Consider the following 18,626-nt stretch of genomic DNA (forward strand, 5'->3'; position numbering starts at 1 on the left):
TATATCTGCTTAAATGGGCACTAACATTTTATACTTTTAAGTGACCATTTTGCTTGAAATAGACAGGCCACTGTACATAAAACTTAATTCCTAATTAAAAAGTTATGCTTATCCTTTTTTCTGTTGGTGAATTGTATGCATATATTTATATGCCACCTAACCAGTATCTTGATATTGAGGACACCTGATGATTTTTGTTGCTTTTTTAATACAGATTTAAGAATGGATATTTAATCGAATGCTCATTTTATACAAGCTTTTCAATCCTTTTTTTGGTGTGTAGGTATAACAAGGTGTGTGTGCGTGGATTTTCCTATAGAACCTAAAGGAAAACATGTCAAATATTTGATCATGGTAAATATTTGATTTACTGCCTGTAAGTTTTGCAGACTTAAATAGGTGAATCAAGAAAAAGAGACTTACATGGCCTTCCATGCCTTCCTGAGGGCTCCAGTCTTTCCAGCTATTCCTTCCAGCTTTAAGTCGAACTAGTTCATCAGGCCACTGTAGTTCTTTCCGTTTGGATATATTAACCCCTTCAAGCACTTGGCTTGAGTCTACAATCTAGGAGTAAAAATGAAGTTACATCATATTTAGCAATATTTTCATATCATGGCTAGATTCCCTAGGTTGCATTTACCAAAGAAGACTGGCTGATTTTAAGGACCATTCTAATGAAAAACAAACAAATTAAATAAAAAAAAATCCAAAATGTATGCTTACTCGATAAATTTCTTTCATGATGGTGAGAGTCCATGAGATCACCACATATAGGATTACACTCCCTGTCCACTAGGATGCGGCAAAACACCCATACATACCAGAGCTTTGAACTCTCCCATAATCCCTCAGTTATACATAAGGGCAAGTAGATGGATGGAAAATTAAAAAGCAGGAAAGTGAAGCAGGGTAAATGAAGTACAAAACAAGTTTGCCATTAACAGCCTACAAAGAGTGGTAAGGCTTGTGAACTCTCACCATCATGAAATAAATTTATCAGGTAAGCATACATAGGAGAGTTCACAAGATCATCACATGATGAGGAGGGACAATAGTTAAAGGAATATGAAACCAAAAATGTTCATACATTTAAAAAAAGTTTCCAATTGAATTATATTATACAATTTGCTTTGTTACCCTTAATATTCTGTGTTAGAGATACCGTGTGTGGCTTACACACAAAATCTCAGTGCTCTCATGACATCAAGGTTGCCAACAAGGCTCTCCTTAGAATTTTTAAGAGCTGGGCATAAAATGGGAACCACAATTTCTTGGTTGATAGTATATGCAGATACAAACTTTTGGAAGAAAAAAAATGAGTCCGAAGGACTGCCTTGTCCTGATGAAAAATCAGGAAAGGAGGTTTATAGCATAAATATGAAAGTTCGGAAACTCTTCTAGATGTAGAAATGGCCAAGAGAAAAATAACTTTCCAAGATAAAAGTTGAAGGTCTGAACTGTGCATAGGTTCAAATCGAGGGCCTTGAATGACCCTCAAGACCAAATTAATATTTCAAGGAGTAACTGGACGAATAACTGGTGTAATGCCGATTAAGGCCTGTACAAAGGTCTTGATATAGGAATATTGGCAACCTTTTTGTGGTATAAAAAACATTAAAGGGACATTATACACTCAAAAAAGTATGGGGTATTCAAATAAAGAATTAAAAAAAAATAAAGTTTGTAATTGACATGTTTTAGCAATTTTTCTGCTAAAGCTTATAAAATGGATGATAAAGTGTCACTACATAAGAATACGTTCATAGGATACACTAGCTACAAAAGCAAGGAGTTTTTCCTCGCTCCCTAGCTAGTGTCCTTATAGCCAGCCCCCATGCTGGAGCTGCTAATACATTTCAACTACAATCCCCTCCCTGACTGTTCAACTGTGCAGGGGAATAGGGAATATTACACACTGGGCCCCGTACCAAGCACCCTGTTCCCCCTTCTAATTGGTTGCTTGCCTGCCAGCTGTCCCCCCTCCGTTTTCAGACTGAGCCCCGTCAGTGATCGCATTGTCGAATTCCAGAAGCGCTATCATTACAAGCCATTCTGTGTTATTACTTTGTAGCAATGTACAGGCTGTTATTATGTGTTGCAGCATTGTGGGCGAGTATGATTATGCTTTCTAACATAACTGTAATGCCCATATTCAATGCTCATACTCACGCACAGCCCACAATGCTGCAACACATAATAACAGCCTGTACATTGCTACAAAGTAATAACACGGAATGGCTTGTAATGATAGCGCTTCTGGAAATAGCACATCCTGAAGCAGTGGCTGCTGTGTGAGTTTACCTATTGGTCATATATATTTATTATAATGCGTGCGGTGAAGATTCTATGCGGTGGCATGAATAAAAGCATCTGAAGACTGTCCGTTCTCCTATGGTCCCTAAACAGAAGCCGTGTGTTGACATTTCTGAATTGTGTAAGAATGCCCATATTCAATATTCATATTCAGCTTCTGTTTAGGGACCATAGGAGAACGGACAGTCCTCAGATGCCACCGCATAGAATCTACACCACACGCATTATAATAAATATATATGACCGATAGGTAAAGGAGTGTGTAAGGACGTATCCATCTCAGTAACAGTTGTGTGTGTGACATGCAGCCTATATGTATCTAATTCAGCTACAGTGTGTAAGGACGTATCCATCTCAGTGACAAACAGTTATGTGTGTGACATGCAGCCTATACGTATCTAATTCAACTTGTGTGTGTTTGAGAAATACTGTATGTGTTTGCCCATCACTGTGACATGCCATCTTGTTAAACTATGTCACTTGCTGTGCTTAGACAGGCTGTCGGTCTGGGTGCCTTTATTACTTTTTTTTTTTTTTATAATAATTTTTATTGAGGAATATTTAAAGGCATACATTAGTCATAAAAACAGGTTCTTGCATTGCATGTCACATACAGTAAGGTTTAGTGTTACAAGAATGAGAAGACAAACACAAAAAAAAAACGTAAGTGTAACAATTTACATATCATGCAAACATGAGATACATAGAATGCCAAACATTGAGATGCCTTCTAAATAAAATCCTAGGCCACTCTTGGACCATCCCAAGCATTAAGATAAAAGAAGGCATGTGCAAACAAAGGAGACCACTTGTGGATCTCATTAGTAAACCTCAGTTTTATATAATTTTATCTCATACTTATATGAATAGTGTGTAGGTTAAGTAAAGTGCTAAAGGAATAATATTATTACCTGAATATATATATATATATATATATATATATATATATATATATATATATATATATATATATATATATATATATATATATAGTTGGACAATCTTGCGTAGGTTAAAAGAGAAATAAAGCTGAATATAATGATAACCTGCAAGATTTTGCTAGAAAAGAGGGTAGATAGGATGCGGTATATGCGAGAAAAATCACGTATTCAGTCCTCCTACTAAAGGAGGCATATTAGGTGGAGTGGGGGGGGGTGGGGTGGAGGTGATGAGTTACCAATGAGAAGCATACTAGAGACGTCTGCTTGTCTTCTAAGTTTGCCAAACAGATGCACATGAAATGGGTTGGAATTGGGCCAACTACTATAGGTGGTTGTTTAAACTAGGTAGGTAAAACTTAACATGACTCTAATTAAGGTCTCAAGAGCATGTGGATAACTAGGGGAGAAGAAAATATAGAATAGCTACATATAATAGTAATGCTGTATTAAGAGTGTTGCAAGTATATATATCCCAAATAGTGGGAATGTTAATGAAGGGCCAGCCTGCAACAGGAGCATACCTGGAGTATTGAATTGGTGTTGTACCTCATATTGTGGATATGACCATTGAGTTATAGCTACGGTAAGGGGATATAGTCGAACTTGCTCTAGCTTAGCCCATTTAGCAGTAACATAACCATTTACACACGTGTTCACAGTCAACCCCACGTTACTGTCAAACATTTATCCAGACTGGTACATATCTGTAAAATAAACAATTTTTTCAAGCATGGTATGAGACTTAGATTAATAAACAATCTCCTGGGCTATATTGACCTCCCAGAAACAGGCATAGTGAGCAACCCTTAACCTTTGCGTATTCAGATGAGAGGTTTGAACCATAATATACAATGTGCAGGATAATATAAGCTTTCAAAGGAGCGAATTGTCAAAACATGTAGTACATAGGAACAAGCAGTAATTACGAAGCTAGTGATCTAAACTCTTAGTGTGTAGTGGGAGTTAGACTATGCAGGGCTTCTATTTGCTCCAAGTTGCGTCTAGTGGGGGAAGTGGGTATAGGAGCTAAGGTTTATGTGCTGAAGGTGTGAGTTCTAATCAAGGTAGCCTCTACACGGTGAGACACCAGTCGCCTAGACAGCAAAATGTAGCGTGTACCATGCAAATCTTGAGTGATCCTAAGTATGTCAGGCTTAGCATTGAGGGGTCTTATTGTGTAAAATACTTTTCTGGGGGTTGCGGCATTGTCGAGAGAAACCGCTTAGGAAGTCTGCCTCAGAGGAAGGGGCTCCTTAAAAAGAAAAAAGGTGGGAAATAGGGGCGTATGAGTTGTTAATTGTAAGTTGTGGGGGGGGGGGTGGTTAAGTATATTCAAAGGATTAGATGAACTTGTAGTGGCAGCCTGTACGCCTGTCACATGTTGTAAATGAGAAATATAAGAGCATATTTGTCAGTGTATGTATATGAAAAGTAAAAAGCGTGAAAAAACTATAACATCTGCATAATGAACAACCTTTTAACAGTAACACGAAAACATCAACAGTATGATCATTAAATATTTGTTAGAAAAGTGGTGAGTGAGCCTTGCACTAAACTAGCTGCAGCTGCTCTGTAACCTGCACTATTAGAGGGGGTCTTCTGCCAAAAACATATGTCATTGTAGTGTTGCCTCATATCTAAGCGTTGCTATGTATCATTACTATTGCTAGAGATGATTATGTACCTAGCATGGACAAGAACCCCCTGGCTTAGTTAGGCTCCGACATGGATATAGCCAGATGGCCCCAAGCTAAATATTCTCATCCCATGAGAATCTCAGTCTAGATGTATGGGAGTATATGAAGTTTAAGCAGGCTGGGCTCCAACTACCTGTATCAACATCTTTGGTTTGAATAGCTTCCTAGAGTGTGTCCCCGCCTCCTTCTGTGTCAGCTACTTAGGTGTGATCTGTCTGTCCTCAATGTGGCAGAGTGCAGTGTAGAATTAGTACAGTACAATTAAAGTAAAACAGTGACCAGAGAAACAATATTGAACAACATTTATCAACTACTCTATATAGCAAACTTTATGCTAGCAATAGGGTACATGTTATTAGGACCCCACCAGGCCTAAAGTGGGGCCCATAATGAAGTCACAGCTACAATTGCAAATGAGAAAAGTCTCCTGAGAATAGGTTTGCAAAACAAAGCAATAACATTAACATATAAAAGAGCAGTAAATTAGATGCAAAATGTGTCTTTTAGCAGATACTTATCGACCAGAGATGACTCCCACCGAAGTGTGTCTTCCAGAAGATCAGGTAAAGCTGCAGTAAGGTTTTTTAGTGCATAGCTCACTATAAAAGTCCAGCAAGTGTTTCGTAGTAGTCTTTAAATAATTAAGGGCCTATCAACAGGAGCAAATTATCTTTTATTAGACTTTGGGGTGACCCATCAGGATGATACCGAGCCTGATCTATGCCTTGGAGGAAGAGCTGTCCGGTCGCGTCTCTCAGGTAGTTGCTTATGATGGATAGGGCTGTGAGAGTCTGTAGCCGCCCACTCTGGGTCAGCAGGTCTATAAGCCTGCTGAGATGACTGTCGATTCAGTGATGGAAACGGAGCTGACCATTCCTCTGCAGAGGCTCGAAGCTGGCTATGTTGAGGCTTTGATTTCTCTTTACTTAGGGGGAGCAGATTCCATCTCTGGAGGAGCTTGTATCCTTTAGATGGTTGAAGAACCGTAAACATCTGGTTAGCTTTGAAAATCAGGAGCTTAATGGGATACCCCCATCTATATCTGACGTTCTTCCTGAGTGTTTATGTAATTTCTATGAAGGTTTTCCGTTTTTGCAAGGATCGCGTTGACAAGTCAGGGAATATTTGGAGGTTCTTAAATCTGTCTGGCAATGCAGGTTTCTGAAAGTGAGCTCTTTGGATGCGCTCTTTGTATGTGAAGTAGTGAAGGCGCACAATAATATCTCTAGGTTGGTCTTCCGATAGGCCCTTGGGTTTGAGGGACCTATGCGCTCTGTCAATCTGATCCTCTGACTTCATGGTTGGCGGAGCTAAGAGGTATGGAACAGATCTTGCAGGTATGATTGTAGGTCAGCTGTGGAGACAGTCTCGGGCACACCTCAGATTCTGAGGTTGTTGTGCCGAGATCTGTCCTCCAGATCTGCAATTTTATCTTCGATGACGTCAAAGTGGTCAGATAGGCGCTGTGCAAAGCTGAGAAGGTTGGATTGCTCTGTGGAAAGGTCTTCTTGTCTTCGCTCAAGGGAATCTATGCGCTCGTTAGTGGAAGAGATTTCTTTTTTAAGCTCCGCTGTAGACGCTGCAAGTTTAGCTGTGAAAGAGGCATGATGTTTATCTAGTAGGTGTTTTAGGGACTCCATGATGAAGGAGTAGCTTCTTCTGGCGGAGATTGTTGAATGCTCTGCATAGCGTCTGAGGTTAGTTCAGAGATATCAGATCTGGGCGAATTAGGTGCCTCCGCCTCAGTTAGAGGAGTTGCACAGGTGGGCCCAAAATGGTCAATAACAGTCTTTTTTAACGGGAACGTCTGCTTATTCTTCTTCCTAGCAGATTGGGCCATTGTAGAGGACCGGTAAGCAGAGATGGAATTGAAACAGTTAGAGTTGTTATATTTATTTCTGGTTTTGCTGGAACACACCAGGGTGTCAGCTAAGTCCAGTTTACACTGAGTGGTAGGCAGGCGTTACAGGCCTAGGAGGGCTTACTCCATGTTTGATTAGGTTTACAGTTTGAAAAAAGAGAGAATATGGGGAAAGATGTGCACTGTAGTGGCTATAGTTAAAGATAATGCTGCTTATGTGAGAGGGTTATTCAGAGCCACCCCAATACTATAATATTTTGTTTTGAAAGTGTCCTTTATCTGCAAACTGCTGATGTACACTGAGTGGTAGACAGGTGTTGAAGGCCTAAGTGGGCTTACTCCATTTGGAGTTATTGGCTATACTTTGCGTGTTCTGACCTATAGTGCCACCTGAGCTATGATTAACAGCAAGACTCTGCTTAGTGTATCGAGTCAGAAATCATGCAGGGTGTTATAAAACACTGAATGTGCCTGTCTGTAGCCTCCAAGCGTCTCTATGCAGTAATATTCAGCGTGTGCCTTAAATGTTACTTGCTGGCAATAATAAATATTAAAGTTCAGGGCCGGTACAGCAATTGAGAGTTGGTACAGGGAGGGCAGGCTAATACAATAACAGTCTCCTGGAAGTGTGCAATCCTTAAGAGTAAACAGAGTGTTGTATGAACGATAGGTTTGCAACACCTGTGGTTTTATAAGGGTGGTTTTAAGTTCAATTAGCAGTTCAGACAGTAAAACCCCTTATGATAGAGGATCTCTCTTTTCTAACAAGCACGATAGCCTCTCATTTATGATGCGGTCTGTAATACCTCTGCGTGTACTGTATGACGACTTTAGGCCTATGCTGGAGCCGGGAGTAAAGATGGCGGATTTTGGCGCCTTTTGTGCTAGTTTGAAGAACGGCCTCAGAACTTACTTAATTTAGGGACAGTCACTAAAGTTCAATTGCCCGTATCTGTAATTGGGGAAAAGTTTGGTTTCTTTTCCTGTATGCAAATGTTTTTGTTGCTGTATAGGTTCCGTGTGTGGATGGGCAGATGTCAGCCTTCAATGTCAAGGGTAGTAGGAAAACGGTCTTACCGGGTATTTGTGTAACTCGATTTGGTCTCAGCAATAACTACAACCTCAACCGGACTGCAAATCCCAAGGCACGGAACATCTCTTTCAATGCCTACCCGCGATCTGGAAGGTCCACTTTTGGGTGGCGCTGCTAGAATGCCTATGTGTCCCGGGTAGCACGCCAACACCTTGGTCCCACTGTCAAAGTGTGAAGTAGTCTCTTCTTAGTGATCCTCTGCCTCTCTCACTAGGCACCTCTCTGTAGACACTCCGGAGCGGAGCCCCGACCCTCCGGAGTACAATTTGTCAGAAGCGCTAAAACCCGCTGCAGGACAGAGGCATCTTGGCTAGTGGAAGGGAGATAGCTGATGATCCTGTCCGCTCTCGGTACTCGAATAAGTGATGCAGCTCTGAGATAGCAACAATATCTTTCGATCAAATACTGTTTTTTCGTGCTAATCCAAAGTTTAATAGTAGTTATAATTGGGTTTGTGATCAGAGCTCTGGTCACAAACGTCCTTACAGCACGGCAGTTGGCTCCGCCCCCCAACTTTTTAAAATTTGTATAAATTGTATGAGGTTTAAATTAGAGCATAATAAGTGATCACATTTTTCTTATGTGCCCTATGAATATGTTTTATCCAAGATATTTATCTTCAAAACAATCATAAAGTCCTTTTATTCATGCCACCGCATAGAATCTACACCACACGCATTATAATAAATATATATGACCAATAGGTAAACTCACACAGCAGCCACTGCTTCAGGATGTGCTATTTCCAGAAGCGCTATCATTACAAGCCATTCCGTGTTATTACTTTGTAGCAATGTACAGGCTGTTATTATGTGTTGCAGCATTGTGGGCTGTGCTTGAGTATGAGCATTGAATATGGGCATTACAGTTATGTTAGAAAGCATGATCATACTCGCGCACAGCCCACAATGCTGCAACACATAATAACAGCCTGTACATTGCTACAAAGTAATAACACAGAATGGCTTGTAATGATAGCGCTTCTGGAATTCGACAATGCGATCACTGACGGGGCTCAGTCTGAAAATGGAGGGGGGACAGCTGGCAGGCAAGCAACCAATTAGAAGGGGGAACAGGGTGCTTGGCACGGGGCCCAGTGAGTGAGATTCCCTATTCCCCTGCACAGTTGAACAGTCAGGGAGGGGATTGTAATTGACATGTATTAGCAGCTCCAGCATGGGGGCTGGCTATAAGAACACTAGCTAGGGAGCGAGGAAAACTCCTTGCTTTGTAGCTAGTGTGTCCTACGAACGTATTCTTATGTAGTGACACTATCATCCATTTTATAAGCTTTAGCAGAAAAATTGCTAAAACATGTCAATTACAAACTATTTTTTTAAAATTCTTTATTTGAATACCCCATATTTTTTTGAGTGTATAATGTCCCTTTAAGCAGAAATCTGATCCTTAAGAGAACTGGCTAATAAAACAGGAGGACTGACCAGTTGGGTAATTCGGCCCTTAACCGAGGGTCTGGCACTTAGACCAACTTAAAAATTACAGCGCTAGGGCAAATTCTGGGAGGAAGCAAACTGCCATGCTTAGTGCACCCAGGCTCACCCCAGCGCTAGAATGGTGATAAGTGCAGCACACTTGGCCCTGTGCTGGATGTTTGTCTTTTTTATTTCAAACTTGTATAAACTTCAAATGAAAGGTATGTTCTCTGCTGAAGGAAGACTGGCGAGCTGAAAGGTCCCCGGTAGGGCTGATTCTATGATATCTAGCCAAATGGGACCACTTATTTATGTGCTGCAGCTAAAGGGATGACAGTGCCAGACAGTATAATTTCAGTATTTGCCCAGTTTGTGTGCCATCTCAGTATCTGCTTTGTAAAGCACAGTCTTCAAGATCAGATGCATTTTGTGATACTAGCTGGGTATAAAACACTTTATTCTCTGATCTTGATTGACTTCTGACAAATGCATATACTTTTTTTCTGTGAATTCTTGCTCATGCTTAGTAGGAGCTGGTGACTCAAAAAGTGTAAATATAAAAAAAAACTGCACATTTGTTAATGAAAATATACTCATAAATCATGAAAGTTTAATTTTGACTTGAGTGTTCCTTTAAATGTGTGTGTGGGTATTTAGGGACACTCAAGTCAAAATTAAGCGTTCAGGATTCAGATTCCAATTTTTAATTACCAGCTCCTACTGAGTATGTGTACAAGTTCACATTGTATACGTATATTAGTCTGTGATTGGCTGATGGCTGTCACATGATACAGGGTGCAGGCAAATGAAAGAAAAAAAGAAAATTTGTACAAAAATAAATAAATCTAATAAAATTCAGAGTAAGTGTTGGGAAACCTTAAAGTGGAAAAAAAGGACAAAGGAGGTGGTGGGAAGGCAGTGAGGAGCCCTTGCCAAAGTTTTGCCTGGGGGCCCTGGTTGGTCTCAGTTTGCCCCTGTTAATAAAACTCTCTCTATGCCATCCTAAAAAAAATTCAAAAATTCCAGGAATTCTAAAAGAATTCCAACTTTATGGTAGATATGCCTGGTGACAGGCTTTCTAGACTAAGATATCAATCACCTTATCAGAAAACTTTTGAGGCAGGACAAGGCATACAATCTCCAGGTTGAGGTCCTGCAAGGCCACACTGGCGCAATTACTGATGAATGTTCCTGTATGTATTGCTATCCAGGGTGATAAATTAAGGAGATTAAAAGACAAAGGAACCACTAGAAAATCTATCACACCTGACAAAATAATGAAAATGTTTGTGGTTCAGTCAAGAAGCCATGAGGTCTATATCTGGTAGACCCCACCTTTTAACTATCTGGTCAAATACCTCCTAGTTTAGAGACCATTCCCCTGGCTGGAGACACTGGCAATATAGGAATGAAAAAGGTTTCCTGAATTTGGGAATGGTGAGTCTGCACTAACCTTACAACTGTCTGATTCTGGTATCCAAGGAGATCCTTTGAGACACATCCTCACAGTTTATGTTCCATTGAAAGAGTATTGCAAGCTGCAGAGGGCACAGATGTAATCTAGCATCTGAAGCAGCTACCTAGACCCACTACTTACATACATTGGACGACAGTAGGAAAAAGAATGACATGAAAGACTGCATGCTCTTTGTATTTTGTGCCTGAGTCGATTCAATAGATATAGATGCATTGACACTGAGTCTATGATGGATCCCTGAAAGGAAACCAGTGTTTGAGGAGGTAGGGAACTCTTTAGTAGATTGATTCTACAACCGCTGCTTGAGTGTAAGACACCGCCAGTTAAAGAGAAGTGTGTTCCAGAATTTCATCAAGATATGGAGCAACAGATATTCCCTGAGTTTGAACTACTGACAAAATAGTTCCCAGGATTTGGTAAACACTCTGGGAGTTGTGGCAAAATCGATTAGAAGTGCCGCAAATTGATAATGCCTGTTGAGGAAGGCAAATCTGAAAAATCTTAGAAGACCCCTGTAAATAGTGATATGTAGATAGGCATAATTTTAACCTATCATAGACCACCCTGCAAGGAAGCATAGTGTGAATAGTTTCCATTTTAGAACTTTGTTCAAAGTCTTGAGATCTAGAATAGACTGAAAGGTGTTCTCTTTTTTTGGGACAATAAACAAATTTGAGTAAAATTACAAATTTAGCTCTGAGGCTGGAACTGGTACTATGACTCCCATTGATTATAGATCTTGAACACAAGATAGGAAGGCTTTGGTCTTTACTGGGAATCTGCCTCTTGAGTGCTTTGAACGAAAGCCTATTCAATACCAGTGAGCAATAAAGTCCAATACCCATGGCTCCTGAATAGATCTTTTCTAAGAATCCAGAAAGAGATTTATCCTGCCCCCTACCAGAACCTGATCTGGACCTTCATTCAGATTTGGAGGCAGTGGATAGCTTCTTGCACTGTTTGCTTTTAGACTAGGAATCTTTGGACTTCCATGAGGCTTTCGGAGAGCCTGAACATTGGGTAGAGTAATTGCTCTCTGATTTTTTTCCGTCTGAAAGCAACACAAATGTCCTGAAGGCCTTTGTTTGACCTTAGACTTTTTTTGTTGTGCGGTAGGAAGGATGTTTTACCTCCAGTGACTGTGGCAATAATGGCATCTAGTTTGGTACCAAAGAGAATTTTTCCTTGAAGGGAGATAGTTTAGTCTTAGTAACTATAATTGCTGACCAAGACTATCCATAAGGCACATCTAGCTAGAACAGCCATAGAAACATTTTCAGCACATCAGACACTGAATCTTGAACAGGGAAGGTAGGAGGCTGTTTATGAGTGTAATCCACCTCCAATGCAACTAAAAATAAAAAAAAGCAAAAAGCATTAATATGTTCCAGAGCTTTTGCTAATCCATCCTCAGAAGAGGAATTATCGGATTCAAACATACTCTGCATGTCAGAGGGGAAAAGGACATTTGTCTTTAAGAGAAATCCCAGAAGAGCAAAAGATCTGTGAATGATCAACGCTTGCTCCATATATGTTCCTGGTGTTTCACCTCTCAATGCATAGCAGTCATTAATTCAGAGATAGCTGAATGAATGTACTTCTTACATTTAGGAGACATTTCAGTGGCAATTCCTGGGTTATTGGTTCTGAACAATGCAGACCCCCTGTAAATACCTGGAATAAGACAACATGCAAAGTGCTTGAAAGAAGTCCAAAATATAAATAAAGTTGTGTGGTGTATACATATATGTCCCCAGACTATGGGAAAACTGTGTACCTGTTCATGTGCAAAGCTGGTGGCCTATGAGGTGCTTACCTGAAAGCACCTGTATTTATACTGTGCTCACCTCAGTTCCACTTCAAGGAGGCAAAAATGACTGAGGAGTTAGAGGAGAGTTTAAAGATCTGGTATGTATGGTTGCTTTGTCTCCTCCTAGTGGACAGGGAATGTAATCCCACATGTGATGATCTTGTGGACTCACGCCATCTTCTAATTCTTTAAAGGATGTAATTTTAACACTAACAAACCTGTAGCTATGTGTTTAGTCACTTAACCCCCCCCCCCCCCCCCCCAAAAAAAAGTGCAGTCTACAGAACTGGACATTTACAACATTCTACACAGTAATTCTCAATGTGGTGACTCATTTATATCTGTCACAAACTGGGGGGGGGGGGGGGGGGGGTGCAGAACCACCTGTATGCAAGGTATGTATTAGTGTCACCCATGTTGAAATAAATCCTATGTCTGTTTTCTGTTCGACTTTATCTTAAGGAACTTAAAGGCATATGAAACCCCAAAATGTAATTTTTTGAATCAGAGCATAAAATTTAAGAAATTTGCTTTGTTCCCATGGTATTCTTTGTTGAAGAGATACCTAGGTATGTAAGCATTACATAGTAGGAACTAGTGCTGCCATCTGGTGCTCTTGCAAATGGATAAGATTCTTGCAAAACTGCTTCCATAAAGCGGTCCAGGCACATGCAAGCTCCTGAGCTTACTTCACTGCTTTTAAACAAAAGATACCATTAGAACAAAGACAATTAGATAATAGAAGTAAATTAGAAAGCTGTTTAAACTTTCATGCTCTAGCTGAATTGCGATAGAAACATTTTGGATTTCATGTCCCTTTAAGATATATATTTATCATGTCATTATTTTGGGAAGTCTCCCTAAGTTTGATGCGGGAATCCAGACGTGGACCCATTGCTCAGTGTGCCTAGCGTGATATGGCTGCACCTCACTGACGAGGCCCACAATAGGCCGAAACGTACGTCTGGGGTTTTGCTATTTCACTCGTTCAGAGAGGGATTGCCTGGTATTTCGGGGCTGGACTGTACTGTGAAGTCAGGATCAGACTGATATGCTTCAAGAAAGTTCTTTATCTGTGAAAGGCACATGTTGGTCAAAAAGAGGCTGCTTCTAGCCATAGAACAAGCTATTATGCTATTGTTCATTTCCAGGTTGAGTGCTTCTCTCTTTATTTATGTCTGATAAAAGCCCTGAAGTGAAGCCAAAACAGACTATATTATATATAAAGTGCCGAATTTGCTCTCTTGGTATGTCTATGTACATCACACACACATCATATTATTGCATGGCTACAAAATCTTTCTATGTCTCACCTGGACTCTATAAACAACATCTTCCTTTTTGGCTCTTGAATGAGTAGCAGGACTTGAATTACCACATGACTGTGTTTCAGTTAGATTATTTCCTCCTTCTGTCCCTAAAAAACCTACTAAAGTGTGTCGTTTGCAAGCTGGGATACTTTGACTGGAGCTGCTAGAGGAAGGCAGGCCAACCACAACTGACTGGCCAGTAGGATCAGTTTGGTTTACCATGGACAAGCGGGACTGAATGGATGCAGGAAGGTTGCGTAGAGATATTTGGCTAGTAGAAGAGCGCCTACAAGGCACAAATCCCGTGGTAGATGTTCGGAGGGATGAATGACGACTGTTGTAGCAGCAAGAAGATTGACTAGCTACTGAGCCACGAGCTGGGGAATGTCTGACAAGGCTTGACTGCATGGAGTGGGAACTGTGGCTGGTCCCTGGAAAGGAAATAGTTTTTAATTACCTTCAATATATATTAAAGCAAATGCATACATTTTAGTTTTTAATTACCTTCAATATATATTAAAGCAAATGCATACATTTAACATTAAAATCTTCCTTTTCCTTGCAGTATGGTTTATGCTAGTAATGTGCAATAAAGCCTGCTAAACTAAAGAATAAGGCATTCATTTTTTTAGGTTACATTTTTTTATTTTACAATACCTCAATTTTTACAAATTCTATTGAAATTTAAGCAGCGCAAGTTCAGTGAATAACGTGAAATAATACAATGGAAAGCATGGCATGGTTTCAAATTAAATGAAAGCAGAAGCAATTAAACACACACATGCAAAAAGGACAATTTTTTCCAAGTAGTACATTAGCCCCTTAATGCTGTTATGAGGTTCCATGCCATCCTTACCGCGCTGGGCTTTAGAGCTGTTAGAACAGCATGGAACGTCCTAGCCGTTTTGCTGTACTGAAGAAAATATGGCTTCTTAACTAGGATCGCAGACTGGAGGGTGTGCCTAGCGTCATAGGCACTCCCCCTAGATCCGATCCCATTATTGAAATAACACAATTGCATGTACAATCGCGTGATTTCAATTTAACAAATAAGCACCGGCAGGAAGGGGTTAAACAGCAAAACATAATTATGTTTACCTGGTAAATTAATTTCTTTCATGGTACAGAGTCCATGATCCGTTACATATGGGACATATATTCCTACCACTAGGAGGAGGCAAAGTTTCCCAAACCCCAAGAGCCCTAATAAAACCCCTACCACCTCACACATACCTTAATAAATGGATATTAAATCCCAATTTTCTCTCTAATGATTCAGATAGAGCATGCAATTTTAAGCAACTTTCTAATTTACTCCTATTATTTTTTCTTTGTTATCTTGCCATCTTTATTTGAAAAGCAGGAATGTAAAGCTTAGGAGCTGGACCATTTTTGGTTCAGCACCTGGGTAGCGCTTGCTTATTGGTGGCTAAATTTCCATAAAACAGCCATATCCTGATGAAAAATCAAATAAGGAGACTCACAAGAGAAAGTAGACAATTCAGATACTCTGGCAGAAGAGATGGCCAAAAGAAACAACACTTTCCATGAAAGTAGTTTAATGTCAAATTTTTGAATATGCTCAAAAGGAGGAGCCTGCAAAACCCTTAACACTAGGTTAAGACTCCAAGGAGGAGAAATAGGCTTAATAACGGATTTAATTTGGAGCAAAGCTTGAACTAAACAATGAATATCAGGAAGATTAGCAATCTTCCAGTGAAATAATACAGAAAGAGCAGAAATTTGTCCTTTCATAGAACTGGCAGATAAACCCTTATCTGAATCATCCTGCAAAAACTGAAGAATCCTACAAATTCTAAAAGAATGCCAGGAAAAACTATGGTCAATACAGCAATAAATTAAAGTTTTCCAAACTGTGATAAATTTTCCTAGAAACAGGTTTACGAGCCTGAATCAGAGTGTTAATCACAAAATTCTCTATGACTAAGAACTAAGTGTTCAATTTCCATACCATCAAGTTTAGAGACTTTAGATCTGTATGGAAGAAAGGACCTTGAGACAGAAGGTCTGACTTTAGAGGAAGAGGTCAAGGCGGGCAAACTGGACATTCAAACAAGATCCACATACCAAATCCTGTGAGGCCACACTCGGACAATCAGGATTACAAAATGACAGTTACAATTTTATCTTGGAAATTACTATGGAAAGTAGAGCCAGGCGGAGGAAACAGATAAACATGCTTGATGGACCAAGCAACTACTGGAGCATCCACTACTTCTGTCTCATGATCCCTGTACCTCACAAAGTATCTAGGAAGTTTGTTCAAACGAGAGGCCATCAGATCTTTTTCTGGTAGGCCCCATAGATCCACAATCAGATAAACACATCCTGAGGAAGAGACCACTCTCACGGATGTAGAAAAATGATGACTGAGAAAGTCTGCTTCCCAATTGTTCACTCCTGGGATATGAATCGCAGATATTAGGCAAGAATTTACTTCTGCCCAAAAGAGAATTTGAGACACTACTATCATAGTTAGGGAACTGTGAAGTACCCCTTGATGATTGACATAAGCAACTGCTGTAATATTGTCTGTCTGGAAACAGAGATGAGACTCCCTTTTCAACAGAGGCCAAGCCTGAAGGGACTTGAAAAGTGTGAGTTCTAAAATATTGATTGGAAACCTCAACTCCTGAGGATCCCAAACCCCTTGTGCTGTTAGAGCACCCCAAACAGCTCCCCAACCTGAACGACTTTTATCTGTGATGATCACAGACCAGGTAGGACGAGCAAAAGAAGTCCCCTGAATAATAGATTGATGAATCAGCCACCAAGATAGAGACAGGTGTGTGCTGGAATCTAAAAATATCTTTTGATATATCTCGATATAATCCTCGCCCCATTGCATTTAAATCTAAAGAGACCTCATGTGAAATAGAGCAAACGGAATTGTATTAAGGCCTAGTACTTCCACACACAGAGCCACTGAAGGGAACGAGAGAGAATGAAGGTTCAAACAAGCTGATACATTTTTTTCCTCTTTGTTCTGTTAGGGAAAGAGTCATGGACACTAAATCTATTTGGAAACATTTTTTTCCTCTTTGTTCTGTTAGGGAAAGGAGTCATGGACACTAAATCTATTTGGAAACCTAAAAAGGTAACCTTTGTCTTTAGAATCAAGGAACTCTTTCGTAAATTGATCCTCCAACCATGTCTTTGAAGAAACAATAGTTGCTTCGTGTGAAATACTGCTAAATGAAAAGCAATACCCTGAACACTTATAAACAAAAGGACACCTAGGAGTTTGGTAAAGATTCTTGGAGCTGTAACTAGACCAAATGGAAGAGCATCAAACTGATGATGCTTGTCCCGAAAAGCAAACCAAAGAAACTGGTGATGTTCTGAGTAAATTGGTATGTGATGTGAAGGCAAGCATCCTTTAAATCTATTGTGGACAAAGTGACCTTGTTGAATAAAAGACATAATTCGTTTTGAAAGTTTCAATTTTGAAACATGGTATTCTTACAAATTTGTTTAAAGTTTTCAGATAAAAAATTGGTCTGAAAGTGTTTTCCTTCTTTGGGATAATGAAAACATTTGAATAAAATCCAATCCTCTGTTCATGTAAAGGAACTGGAACAATTACTCCCATATCTTCCAGATCTGAGACAGAATGAAGAAAAGTTAGAGCTTTCATGGGTTTCTTTGGAATATGCAACAGAAAAAACATAATTTATGTAAGAACTTACCTGATAAATTAATTTCTTTCATATTGGCAAGAGTCCACTAGCTAGTGACGTATGGGATATACAATCCTACCAGGAGGTGCAAAGTTTCCCAAACCTCAAAAATGCCTATAAATACACCCCTCACCACACACCCACAATTCAGTTTAACGAATAGCCAAGTACTGGGTTGATAAAACAAGGAGTAGAAAAGCATACAAAAAGAGGAACTGGAAAAATAATTGTGCTTTTATACAAAAAAACATAACCACCATAAAAAGGGTGGGCCTCATGGACTCTTGCCAATATGAAAAATGAATTTATCAGGTAAGTTCATACATAAATTATGTTTTCTTTCATGTAATTGGCAAGAGTCCATGAGCTAGTGACGTATGGGATAGAAATAACCAAGATGTGGAAGACCACAGAAGAGTCACTAGAAAGGGAGGGATAAAATAACAGCTATTTCCACTGAAGCAAACAACATAAAGGGACAGAAGCGAGTTCCTGATTACTGGAGAATAAGTCTACTGGGTGACTTTATTGATCCCAGCTTGCCTTGTTAGCACCAAGGGAGGTGCTCTACTAAATGTGAGTGTATATCTTAACTTATTTTTTATCGCTTGTTCCTACAATACTAGGCCATATAGACGCCCTTTTGTTCTATATATTTATCTACAGATACCCAAATATCCATCACAGGCCAGTCTTCTGGGTGACTGCATTTGATCCCAGACTGTTCCGTCCACACCACATGTGAGTGCTATTGTCACATATACCAGTGTCCTTGTTTTATACAAAATTGGGCCATGTGGCGCTTGTACCTTTATGTTGTTTGCAGATTACTGATCCTGGATCGTGGCCTTGATCCGATACAAACAGCTGCCTCGACTGACCCAGCCTATCATCAATTGATACCACCATCTTTAATGAGACTGTTTTATATATAGCCACTACACGACTATTCACCTCACGTTTAGTACTGTATTTGATATTTTGTATTTT

General features: G+C 39.8%; 1 protein-coding gene across 1 annotated transcript in view; it reads right to left on the reverse strand.

Moving 5' to 3' along the window:
* Positions 1-216: 216 nt before the first annotated feature.
* Positions 217-18,626, reverse strand: part of PCNX1 (pecanex 1) — a gene marked incomplete in the record, with an annotated part of 752,914 nt that continues 734,504 nt past the window's right edge. The window contains 2 exon segments of the mRNA XM_053711389.1: positions 217-564; positions 13,939-14,366. Coding sequence (XP_053567364.1) covers positions 217-564; positions 13,939-14,366 — 776 coding nt within the window.

The sequence above is a fragment of the Bombina bombina genome, chromosome 1, assembly GCF_027579735.1.
Source record: "Bombina bombina isolate aBomBom1 chromosome 1, aBomBom1.pri, whole genome shotgun sequence".
NCBI classification, from domain to species: domain Eukaryota; kingdom Metazoa; phylum Chordata; class Amphibia; order Anura; family Bombinatoridae; genus Bombina; species Bombina bombina.